This window comes from Nelusetta ayraudi, unplaced genomic scaffold (assembly GCF_046127955.1).
Source record: "Nelusetta ayraudi isolate G7.1 ecotype Tasmania unplaced genomic scaffold, CSIRO-AGI_Nayr_v1 ptg000212l, whole genome shotgun sequence".
Classification (NCBI taxonomy): Eukaryota; Metazoa; Chordata; class Actinopteri; order Tetraodontiformes; family Monacanthidae; genus Nelusetta; species Nelusetta ayraudi.
The window spans coordinates 204,731-223,026 of NW_027466261.1; the positions used below are offsets into that span (position 1 = coordinate 204,731).

An 18,296-nucleotide genomic window follows, 5' to 3' on the forward strand; every position below is an offset into this window, starting at 1 on the left:
TTAATGCATTCATCCTCATTTACAGTGATACAATTTAAATTAACATAATAAAGATATATATGTGTTTTTTTACGGGGTAACTGCGTTGTCATAAATCATTGTTTTCATTACGAGTCTTGATTGGAAAAGCGTCAGCCTGATTTAAGTTCCCACTACTCCCAGTTTGCCCGGCAAGGTGCTGAAGTTAAAGGAAGCACTTAACATACAGCCGGTCGGTCGGTGGGTCCCGAGGGACAGCCATCAATCCCAAGTGTTTCCCCATTTAAGCGGACTGTCATCCTCCGATGCCAGTCATTCCTCGGACGCGTTCCTACTCGCTGGAGCGTATAGCTGGAATGTGGCCCTGCCTCCACCCCGCGTTACGCAAAAAAAAAAAAAGAAAGAAAAATTCTCGCACACACGTTCGCAACCGGTCTGGGTGGAGTTGCGCATTTTACGTTGAAACTTCCACATCCTGTTCCCAGCGAGAACGAGGGTGGCAGGCGAGAGCGCCAATCGGCTTCGAGAGACGAGGAGTTTCGGCCAATCACAAGTTCACAAGTCCGGGACTACCGGGGCTCGTTCGCGGTGGAACCTACGGCGCAACGTTTCCCGTGTCAATCTTGAGACGGCGCAACTGTCGACTGAGACCGAGGGCCCGGAGTCGCAAACTTACGACGGTGAGTGTTTCGAAGAGGTTTTGAATGTTGTTCTTATGTTGTGAAAAGTGGAAACACACTCCCGTTCGGGCCCTCCCTCGGCAACAAGCGGCGCCTTCAAGTGACTTCCTGCTCTGACAAGGCCGACGTCCCAAGTTGCAGGTTAGCATGTTTTAGCTAATCTTGGGAACGCTAAAGTATTCCCTTTCAGTCTGGTTCACTCTATTATGGACGCGTCAGTAAAGGGGAAACGAATCGGATTCTGTCATGAAGAAGAAAACGACCTTTGCGGATGAAAAAAAAAAGCCCTTTTAATGTTTCATTCTGTCAGCCAGGCACAGGGCGTTTGTCGAAAACACCCTAAAAACCACAAACAGCGTTGCTACGGCTCAACCAGATTCGGCGTCGAAACTTCGCTTTACCAGGAAACCAGAATGTTGCCGGATTGGGGCGAAAAATATGCATTAAACAAATCTCTCCGGCCATCTCCTCAGTAGTTCCTTGTGGTTAACATGACAAACTTGTAATTAGGCCGCCGAACTGGAGGAGCGGAGTCATTGCAGGGTGTATTTACAGTCTCCCGGGGCCTATGGGAGTTGTCATTCTCGGGAGCGACTGCATTCGGCGATGTATTGTTGTTCTGAACTGGCTTTGATTTGACCGTCGCTTTGTCTCTGTAGTCTAAAGTTCTGCAGAAAGACGCCGCAGATCTGTCTGTCACTCTCTCTCTCTCTCTCTCTCTCTGCTCTCCGCCTCTAACTTTAGGTCGTCTGGGTGTTTGCTGATGGCAGCAACGCGCTGGTTTTGCTTCTGCTTTTGCTCTTCTTGTTTTTATTTATACAAGCGTCTTCTGGGTGTCACGTGACCATGAGACTTCTGTGGGAACGTTTAGAGAGAGACAAGATCGAGATGACTGAACATACCAAGATACAATGACCCCTTTTTGTTGATAAGAAATTAGTATAATTTTTTAAAAACAAAAACTAGTCACTGTCTTGTCGTCTTGTCTTTCATCATTTGTATAAACTAAGCTAATATAAATGTGTGTACATGTCTACCTTTCTCTCGTCGTCTTCTGCAGGGTTGGGTCCTCCCACCCACAATGCCTCTGGTCACAAGGAACATAGAGCCGCGGCATCTATGTCGCCAGACTATCCCCACCAACATCCGCAGTGAGCTGGAATGTGTCACCAACATCAGCCTGGCCAACATCATCCGGCAGCTCGGAAGCCTCAGTGAGTGTTTGCCCTTTTCGTCTGATGTCACAGAGTCTGTCATCAACGCGCGTCTTGGAGTCGTTGAACCAACAGTAACGCTATTAATAGGTTAGGGTTAGATGAGGGTGAACCTAACCAGGTTGTCTGAGTGTCCCATTGTTTGTCATTCAGGCCCAGGATGATATTTGAATTAGCTATTGCATTTTTCATGGACCACTCGTTCATAAATACAAAGTAAGTACGTTTTTGATGCACAAGGGTGTGACAAAGATGTGATAAATGTGGTGTGTTGCCTTCAGGTAAATATGCCGAGGATGTGTTTGGGGAGCTGTTCGTGCAGGCCGGAGCGTTTGCCCTCCGAGTGAACACGCTGGGAGAAAGAGTGGATCGTCTGCAGGTCAAAGTCACTCAGCTGGACCCCAAAGAAGAAGAAGGTAAGAGCCCCCACCTGGTATTCTTCGTACTCTGTCTGTGTCTAAATACTTGGAGCGTTGCATTGGAGTATTTTTCAAAAACAATATCCTGCCCCTTCCCCTGTTGACCGTGATGGGAAAATTAAACACAGTCTTTGTCCGTGTTTCTCTTCAAGTCTCTCTTCAGGCCATCACCACTCGTAAGGCTTTCCGCAGCAGCCTGACCCAGGACCAGCAGCTGTTCATCAGGCCGTCTCTGCCGATGCCCATACATGAAACTTACGAAACCTGCAATCCACCTCCGCCTCTCAACTATCTCAGCCAATACCGGTACGACTTTCAACGATCAAAATCACCCATCGGCTCATTTATATAATGACATTATTTTAGCATTGAAAAAAATATTGTAGTGTTAAATGATTTGAACGCTTCCCTGTGAAGAACACATTTACTTCTGTTTCTGTATAGAGAAACTCTGTATGCATTATATGTAAGGGATTCTGCTGCTCCTCTTCCCTCAGATCCAGATTTTAGCGGGTCATGTAACACAAAACAGGTTTCCAGCTCGCTGGACCAGACTGGTAAAACCAGAACTGTCCAATCCCTGTTAAAGCTACACAGCTGTGAATTGTAGCAGGAATCTAAAGGGAAACAGCATTCATCAGAGTCATATGTTGGTTAAATCTTTAGTAATTGCACTATGAGGTTGTTTGTGATGTGAAATGGCTTTGCTGAATAGACGCTGGTATACATAGAAGTTTTTAAAAATTCTTAAATGAAGTTCTATGTGTATATTATTTTCCCCTGTAGGGATGATGGGAAAGAGGCCCTGAAGTTCTACACGGATCCCTCCTACTTCTTTGACCTGTGGAAGGAAAAGATGCTGCAGGACACCAAGGACATCATGAAGGAGAAACGCAAGCATAGAGTGAGATCATCAGTCCACAGCGCTCGAGTCCCGGTCCAAACATTGATCCAAAGCGCTTTGTGTCCTAACTGATTGCAATTCGTCCCCCCCCCCCCCCCCCCCCCCCACGTTGGAGCAGAAGGAGAAGAAGGACCATCTAAACCCACGGACGCTGAATCCTCGGAAGATCAAGACCAGGAAGGAGGAGTGGGAACGCCTCAAGATGGGCCAGGAGTTCGTGGTGCCCAAGAACGACGGCTTGTAAGTGCAGCATGGGGGAGGGGGGGGGCGTGGGATTCCTCTGCGGGGTCGGGGGGGGGAGTTGCGTGTTTGTGTTGAGTTGTTGCTCGTCGTGAGAACTCTTCATTGAGACGCTACAAAAGAACCAAACCGGCCACCTCTGCTGATCACACGCTAACTTTGATTCCACCCCGAGTCTTATCGGCCCATCAGTACACAGTGATACCGCTGGTACGTCCAGTCAAATTGGCGGCACGTCCTGTTTGAAAATGTTCTCTGGGGAGTGGGCGTATCGCCGGCCTTCAGCAGGCATGCTGCAGTAAACACATGAGTCAGAGCAGAGCCTCGGCTCGGTGTTTCCCACACTGGATAAAATGAAGCGTTGAAGCGGCCGCTCTTATTCATTGTGTTTGTCACACAGTCGTTTTTTTCCCCTTCAAAGTCAGAAAGTTTTGTCTCATGGTGAAGTGACTGCTGTGGTGCTGCTTGAGTCATGTGTCCCGGTCCGTCCTTCAAGGGATGGCGCATTCATGACACCCGCCACCGTCTCGTTTTCAGAGTTTCGAACGGCAGCATTGGCTCAGGGGAAGGCTTCAGCTCGGACGGCCTGGACCTGAGCACCGGCTCCTACGCCTACGACCCCTGCTCCCCCCTCCCTCCGCCTGCCGCCGACGACTTTCTGCCTCCTCCGCCTCCAGACATGACGTGAGTAGCGGGTTTTGCCCGCCAGCGCCAACACAACACAACACAACACAACACAACACAACACAACACACGGAAGCCACCACTGCCAGTCCCGCGCTGTGCACTTGTTCTGCACAGTTTACCGGCATCATCATCATCAGCTTCACCACCACCATCATCATCATCATCATCATCACTGTCATCATTTTCACAACCACCAACACCATTATCATAATCATAATCATAATCATCATCATCATCCTCATCATCTTCACCATCATTGTCATCATCTTCACAACCCTCATCTTCACCACCTTCATCATCATCATCATCATCTTCACCACCCTCATCATCATCATCACGTCTGACTTCCTGTTTCCTGCAGGTACAACGATGGCCAGTACGGCGCTGGCACCCAGAAACGTTCCAGCATGCTGAGCCCCGCCCACCCTCCCCCGGCTCCACCCCTTGCCTCCCCACCGGCCGGCGGCACTCGCCCCCACCTGGCTCCGCCCCCTGCACCTCCTCCGCCTCCTCCCGGCGGCAGTGGCTTCGGAGTCCCGCCGCCTCCGCCCGGCTTCGACAACCCTCCCTCTCCTCCCCCGCTCTCCCCGGCCGCCGCCTCCTACTCCGCCCCGCTGGCTCCGCCCCCTCCACCTATGTCAGGCGCCGTCGCTCCTCCCCCACCTCCACCCCCCATGCCCATTAGCGGTGGGCCGCCACCGCCACCACCACCACCGCCGCCTCCCGGCCCCCCTCCACCTTCCCAGGGCCTGGCCCCCCTTCCTCCCCCCTCTGGTGGGGGCGCGGCAGCGCCCAGCTCTGCCCCCAAACCGCCACCGGAGCCGGTTAGCGACGCTCACAGCGACCTGCTGCAGGCCATCCGACAAGGTAAGGCGGAAGACCCTGATGCTCGCTGCTGATTGGCTGAGCAGAGTTAAAGGTCCAGTGTGTAAAATTTGGCTTGATTTCTGTTTTTTATATCTTTTTAAAAGCTTAATTTCTTATATCTGTGTAAGACTATACATAGATCAAGGGTCCTGCTCCCAGTTAGCTTCCATCTTGCACCGCCATATTTCTAAGGAAGCCTGGTGTGGACAATCCACAGTCCCCCTGGCAATGCGATTCCTAATTTTGTTTGAGTGCGCAGGCCACTGTAGCTCACTGGCAAGTTTAGGAGGGGGCGGGAGAGTGAAAGACTCTGCCATCTAAACTGTAACCACTGGATGTCGCTGTTTCTTCTTCAGAATCCTCACCTATGGCACACTTGACCTTTAACTGGCTGATGGTTGTTGATGGTTTGATACTGAGAGCCTGTCGGCAGTGCCGAGGCCTCTGGCCGGGCATCTCGGACGCTCCCACTCACTGTGTCCGACCTTTCCAGGGTTCAACCTGCGGAAGGTGGAGGCCCAGCGGGAGCAGGAGAAGAGGGACCACTTTGGGAACGACGTGGCCGCCATCCTGTCCCGCCGTATCGCCGTGGAGTGCAGCGACAGCGAGGACGACTCCTCGGAGTTCGACGACGACGAGTGGTCCGAGTGAGCGCCGCCGCTCCCTCCACCCCTCCCCCCCCACCGTGCGCACCTTCACCTCTGACCTTCCCTTAAACTGTAAACAACACCAGTGCATTTCCGATATATGTGTTAGCACAAACGCAGCAGGGTACCATTTTCTTTTCTTTTGCATTTTTTTTTTTGAGTTGTATCTTCTATGAGTCACATTCCTCCACACGCGTCTTTCCTCTCTTTCCTCTTCGCCCCCAAAAATCGTTCCCATTCACGGCGGTGAAGCCAAAGACAGAGCGATGAGAGGCTGGGGGGGGAGGGAGGGGGGGCCCGGATCGTTCCCGCTTCGCAGTCGCCTTCACTGGATGACACACTGCTGTGTGAAGGTGTTGTCACTTGTCTGAGTCGGCACCTGAACGCGTTACATTTATATTTAACCGGGTGCCGTTTGAATCGCAGGCAGTTTCCGCTGCCAGACATAATGCCCGTTTCCTCTTTCACACCGTGGCAAAAAAAAAGAAAAATAGAAGACACACGCGTGTGCGTGCACCCACACACACACACACACACACACACACACACACACACACACAAACACTGAGACACTCTCTGTGATGTCTCACTATGTTGACATCCACACATGTTTGTGAAGTTATAGAGGATGTGAGCGTATATTGTAAAGGTTCATCTCCACATGTAATCACGTCTACAAAAGTTAATTATGATCTATTTTGTCGTTTGTTTTTTTTGTGGTTACCGTGGCAACGGTGGACTCGTGGATGAAGCGCAGCTGTTGGCTGTGATCTCGTGAATGAGTGAATGAATTACTGAGCGTGATTAAGATGTTTTGGCTCTGAGTGTCAGATGAGGTCACGTCGCCAAACGTGCGACCACTTAACTCGGTATTAATTCTGATTCCTTTCCGCTTCCTTTTTTTCCTCGGGGGGGTAAAACCTTTTCCTTTGATGCCTTACCAGCTGTTTAAATCCTGCAGCCTTTTTTTTTCTTCAATAAGTGCCTGAGATTTTTGTTTTGTTTTTTAAAATACTGTCTTTTAGCATCACCTTAGTGACTAAATGTTATTTTGAACGCCGTCGTTCTCAAGTGCCTTTTTTTTTTTATTATTTGTTGTGTAAAAAAAGCACAATCGTACAGCACGCTTCGCCAAAGCTCTGCTTCTCCTGCCTTCAAATTTTCTGAAAATATCTATAAATATTCCAATAAAGCTATAGTGAATTAATAAATCCTGAGTTTGCCTGTGTCTTTGCATGTTACACAAGTCATTCTAAACTCCTCAACACTGCGGCGCAGCTTGGTGACTCATCCTTTTTTTGTGTCACCGCAGGAGAATCTTTTTTTTTTATTTTATTTTTTTCTTCTTCTCCTCCTCCCGCCGTCGCCGGTGATCACGGCCCAGCGAGTGTAGGAAATGAGATGGACGACCTAAAAGTTCTGAACAGGCGTGTAGGAGGAGAGAAAAACCTCTTGCATAATCTCGGCCTCCTCTGCGGCCTTGAAAAGGACACTCGCTCCGGTAACCAAGCCATTTCTCCAGCCACCAAATAATTTAAGGCGCCGGAAGAGAGGTTGCAGCCTTATTTAGCTAAAGAGTCCCCGCTAAAAGCCTCCGCAAAGCAATGAAGACACGAGTGCTGACATCACGCGGTAGAAAAAACGCATATATTTATTATTCATCCGTATAAAATATTCATTGATTTAAAAAAAGAAAAAAAAAAAAAAAGACAAGGCTGTGCAGCACGAACATATGGTCTGTACCTTCTCAAAGTGCCTCCAACAGCATGTGCAAAATAGAATCTCAGAGACCTAGAACATTGTGTTGTTAAGACAATTTCTTTTGAACAGAAAAGAGGAACAAAGACAAGAGCTTTGGATCACAGATGTCACGACACTGTGATAGGCTTTACATCTCAAGCATCCCTCCCTCCCTCCCTCCTCCACTCCATCCCTTCTTAAAGTGCCGCTAGTTGGTAAATCTACTTGTTTTTCTCTCTGTAATGAGCAGGGATATTCGGCATACCGCCCCCCTGTGATTGTGTCAGTCCAGAGACTGAGGATGAGGCACAAAATATGTTTGCACGAGAGTGTGAGAGAGAGAGACAGAGAGACTATGTTTTTCTTTCCTTTTTCTTTTTTTTTTTAAGTCTCTGTGGTCCTCACGATGGACGACTGGCAGCCCCGAACAATCCGGGACGTTCTGTCTTCTGCAAGGGAGGAATTCCTCCCTCTCTCTCTCCCTCTCTCTCTTTCTCTCTGGAAAAAGTGCTGCTCGCATGTGTGGGAGTGTGTGTATGTGTGTACGTGTGAGTGCATGAGGCTGCAGCAGTGTGTGTATGTATGTATCTTGTCTTTCTTTGTGTATGTGTGTGTGTGTGTGCCTTGGCACGTTTTGCATTGATATGTCTGACAACAGGGTCGCTTGCTTTGCTATCGTCCGTTTTATTGTCACACGTCCGCCGGGTAATGGACGTGCGCGCCGTTGTGTGCGTGCGGGCAGCAGGCCTGCAGCAGCACCTTGCGGATGTCCTTGTTGCGCAGGCTGTACAGCAGCGGGTTGAGCAGCGAGCTGCCCGCCGCCGGCACCAGCGTGGCGTAGGTGTAGAGCGGCGGGCTGGAGGCGTCGCCCAGCAGGCCCCACAGCGAGAAGGGCATCCAGCAGCCCACGAAGACGCTCAGCACCAGGATGAGGCGGGAGAAGCCCCGCCCGCTGCCGTGCTTGCCGGCGAACGATTGGCTGGTGGGCAGGAAGTGGCGCTGGGTGGCGATGGCGTGGGCGTGGCGCCTGGCCACGCGGCAGATGCCGGCGTACAGCTGCAGCGTGACGGCCACCGCCAGCAGGAAGCCGCCGCACAGCAGCGACAGGTAGGTCCGGGTCAAAGGTCGCGCCACCGAGCAGGAGGCCGGCTCGCCCAGGCAGTTCCAGCCCAGGGCCGGCCCGGCGCCCAGGACGCCGGCGCCCAGCCACACCAGCAGCAGCAGGGCGGCGGCGCGGCGCCGCGACTGGCCCGAGCCGTAGGTGAGGGCGTGGCTTAGCGACAGGTAGCGGTCCAGGGCCACGCCCATCAGGCTGCACAGCGAGGCGGTGAGCGACGTGACCAGGAGGCCCGAGGTGAGCAGCTCCGACCAGTCGCTGGGCTCCAGGCAGAAGCGGAAGAGGAAGTGCAGCACCAGGGCCACGCCCGCCAGCAGGTCGGCCAATCCCAGGCTGGCCAGCAGCAGGAAGACGGGGGCGCGCAGGGAGGGCGTGGCCAGGATGGTGGTCACCACGATGGCGTTCTCGGCGGCGATGAGGGTGCCCGACACGCACAGGACCACCCCCCACACGGTGAGTGGCGGCACCCGGTAGGGCGCCGAGCTCTCCGACAGGTCCAGGGGAAAGATGGGTTCGGACCCCGACGACTCGTCCCAGCCCAGCTCCGAGGCGTTCAGGAGGACCATGGCCAACGTGGGGTCTCGCTCAGTCTGAGGGGAGCAGGAGGGGAAACGTGTTAGAACTTCATTCCTGAGCTTCACGCGTCCGTCAGAGAGCTTTTCAAGCCACAAGCTGTGGTCTGGGAGCTAATGGAGGCTGGAAGAGGCCCTGGAGGACGTCAGAGTCAGAGTCACCCGTTGGTAAATCCCAACTGTGCAACGTTTAATGGGATTTCTGTTGTTTAAAATGTAACAGAGAATGTGGGTGCATATTGTCCTGATTAATATTTACAGCAGGGACCCGGGGTGTGAATCTCGCCTTGCTTTTAAGACTTCACCAGAACAAGTAGGACAACACTGACGCCTTTACCAAATGAAAGCATAGACGACAGCGCAGCCGTAGATGTGACATTATGAATATCACGCTTTGTTTGCAATATGGTTTCCAACCACTAGACGCTGCTAAGTCTCACACGTTGGGCCTCTTATGGCCAAAAATACACTTAAAATGCAGACTTAAAATAGACTGCCTTCATTCGTCGGTTCTAAATTATTTATGGATGATCCTGAGAGAATGTGAAACATCTCCGACGTCAGCCGACTCAGCACAGGCCTGGGGGAAGTCGCCCAAATCCATCATCATCCAACATCTACCAGGTCGTCACACTGACTCCCCCTCACACAAGAGATGGGATCATTAGCTTTGTCCGACTAATCGGCATCTAATCCAACATCACGTTCCACATTTGCCGCTCGCTCGCTCGCTCTGCTCTGCAGCCTCTGCTTATTTTCCACCTCACGTGCCGGAGTCACGTCAGGCATCTTTTTCCAGGATGGAATCCATCCAGTTTTTACGATGTTTGGATGTGGATCCAAACCCACTCCCAGACCTTAAACTCTGGAGCACAATCTTGCTACTGAACACTGAGTCTCCCTGGCACGTTCCGCTCCGTCCTCAAGGAAAACATTGCATGGAAACTGGAACATTTTATTCATTTTTCTCATTTTTCATTTACTTTCAAAAAACAAATATACATATATATATATAATAATCTCAGAATGATTTTATGTCTCAAGTGGTTGTCTTCTATCTCCCGTCCTCCCGTCCTGTCATGTCTGAAATCACGGTGAGGAGATCCCCCCCCCCCCCCCCAAATACACACACACACACACACCCGTGCGAGGAGCCCCCCTGTTGTGTAACGCGGTTGCAGCTCTGCTGCACCACCACAGACGCTGTCCCGAGGCACGCGCAGGTTAACGCGCACGCATACACAGAGGCAGACAAGCCGTGGATTATTATTATTATTATTATTATTATTATTATTATTATTATTATAAGGGGCTCACCTGTTTTAGTAGAAGCTCTAGGTTCGGTTCGGTTCGGCTCGTCCCCGCAGTCCGGATGTTCCGGATGGTGATGATGATGATGGTGATGATGCCGCTGACAGGAGGCGATGCTCGGCTTGGCTCAGGGGTAAAGTCCGTGACGGCAGCTGCTCCGGTCTCCCTCGCTGGGCGCGGGACGCATCTCTCTCTCGTCTCCTTCTCCTCGTCTTCTGAGCTTCTCGGGAGGCAGAATGGGAGCTTTTTGCGCGCGGACCCGTCCACATGAGAGCCCGAGTCTGACGTCAGTGACTGGGAGGCTCGACCAATAGGACGGCCGCGTTCGTGACGCGGCGGGTGAGGGGAGCGGTGAGGTTGGGAGGGGGGCGGGTGTTGCGTACGGAGTAATTTCATTCAGAAAAATGCGGCATCCGAGTGGCCCCGCCCACTGCGGTTCATTCTTGCCCTCATTTCTGGTAAATAATAAGCAGCAGCAGCAGACCCCCACCCCCACCCCCACCCCTCATCCCGCGCTTTACTCACAATTCCGCTACTACACCTGTGCAAGGCGATAAATTAGCAGATAACCTGTATGGGCTGCCGTAGGGGGGCGGGGTGGAGGAGAGAAGGAGAAGGGGGGAAGGCGGGTGAGGCGGGGTGTGTGTGTGTGTGTGTGTGTGTGTGTGTGTGTGTGTGTGTATGGGGACGGCAGTCCTGGAACTGTCCACGGTTCTGAAACATCCGGATGACTCATGGGGAGGGAGAGGTCCTGCCGAGCAACAATATTCAATATCGATGTCAGTGTGAACCGTAATAACGTTTAACATTCAAATGAGCAATTTATGTTGTTTTGTTTGTTCAAACGCACACCTCTGTATGGCGCTGTTTCGTAATTTATTGTCTATAATAATCGTAACAAAACTGCAATATTAGTACGACTTTATTTGACACTGCGGGTCCATCATGTGCGTTCTAAGTGATGAGGTCATTTTTCATTAGTAAGTCAGCAAGACGTCATCAATGCAAAGTCAGTAAAAATTGATGTCGTCTATATTAATTAAATGTTACATAACAGTAGTTTTTGAGGATTTTTGTGATTCTATTTTTCTGGGTTATTATTATTATTATTATTATTATTATTATTATTATTATTATTATTATTATTATTAATAATAATAATATATTTGATTGTGTGACTAAATGAATCATAAATCCAATGCAACCAGTATTGTTTACTGAGATTCTTAAAGATTTCAATTGAAATCTTGTGTCTGCATTCCTGATTTAAGATCTATATCTGTCATTCTTTGTGTCTGGCCTCCCTCCTGCAGCAGCAGCAGCAGCAGCAGCAGCAGCGGGGATTTCATGGCTTCCCCGGCTTGATAGTAAGCGTGGGTGCCGCAGGATGGGCTAAGCGACGTGGCCACGCAAATCAATGCGCCAACAGGTTGAGAGAGGGAGGGAGGGAGGGAGGGAGGGACGAGCGGGATTCTCGTCCAGCTCGGGCCATATTAGGACATGCTTCCTGTGATTAGACTCCTCCTACGTCATTTACATCTTGAAAAAGTGCAGCGGCTGTTTCCACCGAGCGAGGTGATTTTAATCACCACAAGACTCACGGCTGCCTTTGAGGTGGCAGTGAAACATTGATATACCTGCTCAGGTCTCATTTATTCATAAATGCCAACAGATGCGGCAACCATCTGTTTTCCCTGTAACGAACTCGCGCCAATAGGTTGCTTGGCGCGTGCTTTGGGGGGCACCTCTGCGATTTTTTTTTTTTTTTTGGGCGGCTGTGGGAGGAAATCGTGTTCGTGCCCACCGTGGTCCTGTTTTATAATCCCTTGCATCGCGCCGGTGCACACTATAGGGGCGCTCACCCCTCGGAGCTGCACACGCGGCCGGGCGAGGGGGTGAGAGGAGCACGCGGGGCGTGGGAAGAGCGTGAGCCACGTCGGAGTGACGGTGGAGGTGGAGGAGGAGGAGGAGGAGGAGGATCCGCTTCTCGGTGCACGAGGAGTCGAAGACTGGGTCGTGACTGGGTGCGCGCGACTGTGCGCGTGACTCAGCGCGCCAAGGTCAGAAGACTCGAGGCTGTATGGGCAAGTTGGAAGGTGGTAGTAGTGCGGAGGATTTTCCAGCTACATTGGCTCCTCTGCCTTCAGTCCAGTAGTGGGTTTTCACCAAAATAACCACCACGTAGTTGAACGGAACCTAACTAATAACAGCAATAAGGCAAACTACGGAGCCCCCCCTGGTGACATGGATGAAAATGGATGGATTATTGATGATTAGAAATGATTATTGTCGTGGCCACGAGATATTTCTAGTTGTGGTCATGAGATAATGATTGTTACTTTAATCATGGACAAGTTTTGAATTAACTTCATTTTAGCTTAGTACAGCAATGAATTACAATCACATTCTAAAGTCACTTCCAGTAAGGCATGGAGAGGTTTTTTTTTTTTTTTAGCAAGAGACACTTAATTCCATATGAAATTAACCGTCTCATGGCCACGTGTTTATTGTCTCGTGGCCATGATATAGTACCGAGCGGCCGGCCACACATTATTATTTCCTTCATCCATGTCACCGGGATGAAGGACAACAAATAATAAATATAGTTTAAGTTTCCTAAAATCAACAACACACGCTAATACATAACGACAGTAATAATAAATGCAGAAAAGCGAGTCTGCCATGTGAACCGTGGAAGTGAAACTCTAGTCCTGGGCTCCGTGCTTGGCCATCTGTGACTAACTGCTGTTCACCACCAGTCGCCTCACTCACACCCAGACTCTCCAGCCCCAGTCGTGGGCCTCTGTCACGCTGGTGACACACGAGCAGCTTGACGCACCGGGCCTGCGGGTTTCCAACCACCTCTGCCTGCTGCTCCGACGTCAGCCCGTTCGCACCCACAGGAGGCCGTGACGGGGCCCCGGGGCCCTCAGGATCATCAGCGGCTCTCAGAGGAAGTGTCGCTGTCCGGCCGTCCTTCACGCGAAGCTGCCGCTTAGCGTTCGTCATCCTTTATTTAGCTCACTGTCTGTGGTTATTTGTTAGATTGGGAAGATTGTAAAGGCCAGGTGGCCGTGCTTCCAGTGGGTTGGTGATGTCTTCTTCACCCGCAGGGTCTCCGCCTGGTCCCGAACTGGAAGAGCCCAACTGTTTTTTTTGGGGGGGAAACAATAAAGAAGGAATTTTACTCAACATTAATGCAAAGATTCCTCGGACAGCGCCAACATGAAATATTTCACCTCCGAAAGGTGTGGACGTCACATTTTCGGTTGTCTCGGCCACAGTATTAAATTTTGGTCCTCAAAGGCCTGGTGTCCACTTACAAGAACATTAAACTGCCACCTAGTGGTGGGAGAAGAGTATGACACATCACATGTTACATTCAAGATGGCCGACAACCTGGAAGTTCAGATGGCTTCTCCCAATCCAAACGTCAACCAGGTGAGAAATTCAAACAAATGTTATGGTTGATTCTTGTTCATGTATGTACAGAAATGTTCACTGTTTGCTATGGAAGTCAAATTTTCCAAAATATGTATGTGTATGAATAAAATCTGTATTTCTTCTCAAAAACTATGTCATGGAAAAAGGTAATTCTTTGTTTTTAACCCTCATCAGGTCCCAATTAGCCCAAATATCGAAGATAAAATCAAAATGCCTTGCAAGACTTCAGGTGATAGGAGGTTAAAGTGGCCGTGTGCGATCATTTTCCCCTAACATGTCATAGTTTCGCCCTGCATGAAAACAAACTGGCCACCTGCACACATAATACATATAAGTATACACTAACAGTAAAATTAGTGATGTGATCATCTGTTTCTTTGGTTGTTTTTTTTTAAATATTTTTATGGTTGTGATGAGTGATTCTGGGTGACTGGAAGTCAGCGTGATGTCATAAAGGGCACAGATACCTCTCACAGGTCAGTGACAACATCCCCAAGTCTGACGCTGGCTCCACCCTCCTATCGAAACACACAGAATGTCATCCACCAATCATCATTGTTAGCAGGAGGCTGTAAACAGAGGGCTAAATGTGCCATTTTTCTTTTCTCAGATGTTTTTTCAACTTTATTTCATTTCTTTTTCAGTTTCTCAGTTACTGTGTGTGCTTGACGCCTGACCCCGAAAAAAAGAACACCCCCCCCGAGGCCTGTGGGCTGCGGCTGGGTGTGTGTTTCAGGAGGAACCGGGAGGAACCAGCAGGTTGCCAGGAAACCTGGCCAACCCTGTTCCGCTGTCGCTCATGTTACAGGTTCAGCTCCGCGTCGCCTCCTCCGTGTCGGGACGTCTTTTCCTTCACTCTGCACCTCAGCGGACGCCGACCCCGAGGACCTGCTTTTGCCGTCTTCCTCCCGAGAACTTTGCCAGCGATTCTTCTGTCGGTGGTCGGTGAAGGTCACCCTGTGGAGGTCAAGATGCAGATGAAGGTCCTGTGGTCCACGCTGTTGCTCCTGGCAGCGACCCCCTCTGTCCTCTCGCAGTCAGGTACGGCTGCGCTACTTTCCTCCGTCGCCGCCGCGCTCATTGTTTTGATCTCCTGAATTGATTCATTCATGCCTCCTGTCATAATTGCCATCACGTGGAATTGTGTAGGAAGTGAAAGAGAACGTGGGAGGACACAAAGACTGTGCCATCTTTTTGTGTTTGTTTTGCTCTCTGTCACCGCCCACTCGCTGTCTGCCCGCCGTCCACAGACTCTGTAGGAAAGATCTCGGCCTTATTATTAGAACTGTTTCCTCAGAACGATGACGTGCCGGCTGGTTGATGGGTGATATGAGGCTCTTCCAGTTAACTGCTGCCCCCCCCCCCCCCCCCCCCCCACCCTGTCCTCTTGCAGACTGCTCCCAGGCCGAGGCTTGTGATCTGTGTGTCGGGAACTCCATGCTCAACCTGACGGGCTGCGTGTGGAGGCTCTGCCCCGATGGTGACACACACACACACACACACACACACACACACATCGACACACACACACACCGGCCTTTACCTCTGATAGTAACTCAATCGCCCCTGCTACTGCAACACAAGCTCCCTTTGTTTGCTCGACATAAGTGAATTATTTAGTGTGCCAGTAAAAAAACAAAAACACACACTGGACACTACACACACACACACACACCGTGCACTGAACCCTTGCTCTCCCTGTCCCAGGTGATGACGCGGGCTCCTGTGTGCCTGATGATGGCAGCGCTGCAGACAGCGCCCGCAACTGCAGCTGGACCAGAGTGTCCGAGTTGTGCACAGGTGGGGGGGAAAACACAACACAACAAGAAGCTCTCAAACTTGATGCCTCTCCTCCTCACACTCGCCCCCCCCCCCTCTCTCTTTCTCCTGTTGCAGTTGTGGAGACTTTGGCTGAGGGAGGAGGAGAAGTGGACACAGGTAAAGTCTTCCTGGTATTTACGCCCTGACCTTTGCCCTTTGGCCTCAACACACCCCCCCCTCAGGGCCCTCCTCCCACTTGACTCCAGGTGCCGGTGAGAAGAAGAAGAGCAGCACTCCGCCTCCGCCGCCCCAGAAGTTCTCCCAGGCCAAGTTCGACATGTCCAGCTTCGTGGGCGGCATCATCCTGGTGCTGTGCGTGCAGGCGGGCGGCCTGCTGGCCATGCGCTTCCTCAAGTCCAAAGATCAGAGCAGCTACGACCCCATGTGAGTGTGTGTGAGTGTGTGTGTGTGTGCCAGCTCAGGACTGCGGTCTTATGTAAGAGTCACGCGACCTGCGGCCGGTGCAACGGCAACCCCTGCTGGCAGGATTCGCTGCAGCAGCCGCCCTCGCTGTGGCACGGCTCTACCTCTCTATCGATACATCTTCCGCTTCTTCCTCTCACTTCTCATGAGCCTGTCTGTCTGTCTGTCTGTCTGTCTGTCTGTCTGTCTGCCTGTCTGCCAGCAGCGAGCAGCCCCAGTGAGGACAGGCACGATGTGTGAAGGGCGAAGGGATGACAGCGGACGACGGCGGTAGCTGTGACTCATCTGTGACGACAAGAGTTTCTTTTTAGATTTATTTATTTATTTATTTATTTATTTATCCACAGCCTCCTCCTAAATGCTCCCCTGTCCCTGTCGCCGGCCCTTTTGCCGTGTGCATCCCCGAGTGCGCTGACCACTCAGCAGTTGTCAGCGTTGCGTTTGTGTAACGGTGACGTGTTTTATTTGTTCCTGTTGATTCTGATTCTTTTCACCAAAGAGCTCGTTCAGTGTTGTGTTTATTGTATTATTTTCTTTTTTTCCTTTGCCCTCCTTCACTGCGAGTGCAACCAGCAGCAGTATCAGTGTTTGAGCTGTGGAAATAAATAGAGCCCTGCAGCTGCGAGCCGGCGCGCTATCATCCTATGTGGACACACGAGGTCATAACAGGCAATTTAAACTTAAAAAAAAAAAAAAAAAAAAAGCTTCACTATGTGCCTTTAAAAATAAACTCGCCGAGGGACAGAATGTATTCATAGTGTGAAACCATTTACAAATATACACATAACTTCTAAATATTGTAGCATAGGCTACAAAAGACAACATTTGTGACTCAAACGTGACACAAATATTATGTTGACTTTGTGTTATCAGGCTACGGCTGAGGGAGTGCTTTCCACTCGGTTTCCATGTAGCTGGAGGGAAATACAGTCAGATCTTCCCAGAGGCAAAGGAGGACGTGTAGTCAAAACCAGTTTTAAACCAGAGTCAATCGAAACAAAAGGTGATGACACACCTGAGGGAAAGACACATTTGTAAACATAATGTTAATATTGACCTTGTAATGAGTCCAAAGATGATTAATCTCAATCTCTCAATAAAGTTAGTATCAAAATTCATCCTTCATCATTCATTCATTCATCTTCTATACCCGCTTATTCCTATTCAGGGTCACGGGGGGTCTGCTGGAGCCTCTCCCAGCTGTCTTAGGTCTTAGTATTCATCCAATTTTCTTTTTTTTTTTTTTTTCTGGCTCATTGTATCCAGTATGGTCAACCTGCAATTTGTTGCAAATTACAGCACAGCCTCTGCAAGATGTGCTTTCTCATGCAGAGCCACTGAACCTGAAGTGTTTCTAATATTTCAAGTAGTTTGTGTTTCCCCCCTTTGTCAACTTGTGGCGACTTGGAAAGTCTGGAAGTTATGCGGAACACGTTCTGGTGGAGGAAATGAATATTTGTAACCTGAGAGGAGCAGCAGAGAGCACAGTTTCATCTGAAGGCCGTCAGTGTGGCTTTAACTGCACTTGTGTTGAATGTGTGTTTTGTGTTGATTTGTCAAACAGCGTTCTGTTCTTTCTTTTTTTTTTCCTTTTTTTTTGTAATTCAATTAAACCACAGTTGTCTGTCACTGGCTGCTCACTCCTCTGTTCCCTGCCCAAACCCGTCCAGACTGTTCAGTGAATGCCGTTCAGACACAGTGAGAACTTCTGCACCGCCTGAATCAACTGTGCAGACTCGCAGCTGTTCCTCCTCTGCGCTCGTCTCAACGTGAAAGAAACTAAACGCAGCCTTGGCGTCGCTCTGGTTTGCGGGTCTCACACACAGTCCCTGCAGGTGAGGATCTGTATGGATACAGGCCCCACAGACAGGAGGAGGACTTCCCAGAATGCACTGGGGGGGGGGCCCATTCAGAGCCCTGGTGGAGGTTGGGAGCAGAGCCAGGATCAGTGCAGGCTTCAGTGAGCCGCCACAAAAAAAAAGATTGGTGGCTGCCGTCCAAGTTGTGCGACCAGGGACGGACGGAGCTGAATACTGATGGATGTGGGGTTTTTTTTGTGTGTCATTCTTTCCCACACACACACACACACACACACACATTGAGGCGTCCCCGTCCTCTAAGACAGTGGGAGGGCAAATTTTTGGACTGGTGGGGCCACAGTGGGTTCTAAAATGTGTCAGAGGGGGCCGAGCAAAGAAAATATATCATGGGATGTGGAGAAAACCTGTTGC

General features: G+C 50.3%; 3 protein-coding genes across 5 annotated transcripts; 2 read left to right on the forward strand and 1 right to left on the reverse strand.

Annotated features, from left to right (window-relative positions):
• Positions 1-503: 503 nt before the first annotated feature.
• wasf2 (WASP family member 2) lies at positions 504-6,848 on the forward strand. The gene is made up of 9 exons (XM_076016035.1): positions 504-659; positions 1,720-1,873; positions 2,155-2,289; positions 2,445-2,598; positions 3,079-3,196; positions 3,315-3,436; positions 3,974-4,120; positions 4,485-4,990; positions 5,484-6,848. The coding sequence occupies exons 2-9, from the start codon at positions 1,741-1,743 to the stop codon at positions 5,639-5,641; spliced, it is 1,473 nt and encodes a 490-aa protein (XP_075872150.1). The 5' UTR covers positions 504-659; positions 1,720-1,740; the 3' UTR covers positions 5,642-6,848.
• A 1,137-nt stretch (positions 6,849-7,985) lies between these two features.
• Positions 7,986-10,567, reverse strand: gpr3 (G protein-coupled receptor 3). Its single transcript, XM_076016038.1, has 2 exons — positions 10,384-10,567; positions 7,986-9,084 (listed from the first exon to the last, which is right to left on the reverse strand). The coding sequence occupies exon 2, from the start codon at positions 9,058-9,060 to the stop codon at positions 8,068-8,070; it is 993 nt and encodes a 330-aa protein (XP_075872153.1). The 5' UTR covers positions 9,061-9,084; positions 10,384-10,567; the 3' UTR covers positions 7,986-8,067.
• A 3,943-nt stretch (positions 10,568-14,510) lies between these two features.
• On the forward strand, positions 14,511-17,065 carry cd164l2 (CD164 sialomucin-like 2). Of its 3 annotated transcripts, none has more exons than XM_076016062.1 (6): positions 14,511-14,862; positions 15,215-15,301; positions 15,529-15,621; positions 15,718-15,759; positions 15,825-16,026; positions 16,268-17,065. In XM_076016062.1, the coding sequence occupies exons 1-6, from the start codon at positions 14,793-14,795 to the stop codon at positions 16,284-16,286; spliced, it is 513 nt and encodes a 170-aa protein (XP_075872177.1). In that variant the 5' UTR covers positions 14,511-14,792; the 3' UTR covers positions 16,287-17,065. The 3 variants fall into 3 exon arrangements, with proteins under 3 accessions (XP_075872177.1, XP_075872178.1, XP_075872179.1); XM_076016063.1 differs by having other exon boundaries at positions 16,271-17,065; XM_076016064.1 differs by having other exon boundaries at positions 15,849-16,026.
• Positions 17,066-18,296: the final 1,231 nt, after the last annotated feature.

Coding starts and splice junctions, on each gene's coding strand:
- wasf2 (XM_076016035.1), top strand. CDS start 1,741: ATGCCTCTGGTCACAAGGAACATAGAGCCGCGGCATCTATGTCGCCAG. Junction 2,290..2,444: donor GGACCCCAAAGAAGAAGAAG/GTAAGAGCCCCC, acceptor TTTCTCTTCAAG/TCTCTCTTCAGGCCATCACC. Junction 3,437..3,973: donor GTGCCCAAGAACGACGGCTT/GTAAGTGCAGCA, acceptor TCTCGTTTTCAG/AGTTTCGAACGGCAGCATTG.
- gpr3 (XM_076016038.1), bottom strand. CDS start 9,060: ATGGTCCTCCTGAACGCCTCGGAGCTGGGCTGGGACGAGTCGTCGGGG.
- cd164l2 (XM_076016062.1), top strand. CDS start 14,793: ATGCAGATGAAGGTCCTGTGGTCCACGCTGTTGCTCCTGGCAGCGACC. Junction 15,622..15,717: donor AGTGTCCGAGTTGTGCACAG/GTGGGGGGGAAA, acceptor CTCCTGTTGCAG/TTGTGGAGACTTTGGCTGAG. Junction 15,760..15,824: donor AGGAGGAGAAGTGGACACAG/GTAAAGTCTTCC, acceptor CCCCCCCCTCAG/GGCCCTCCTCCCACTTGACT.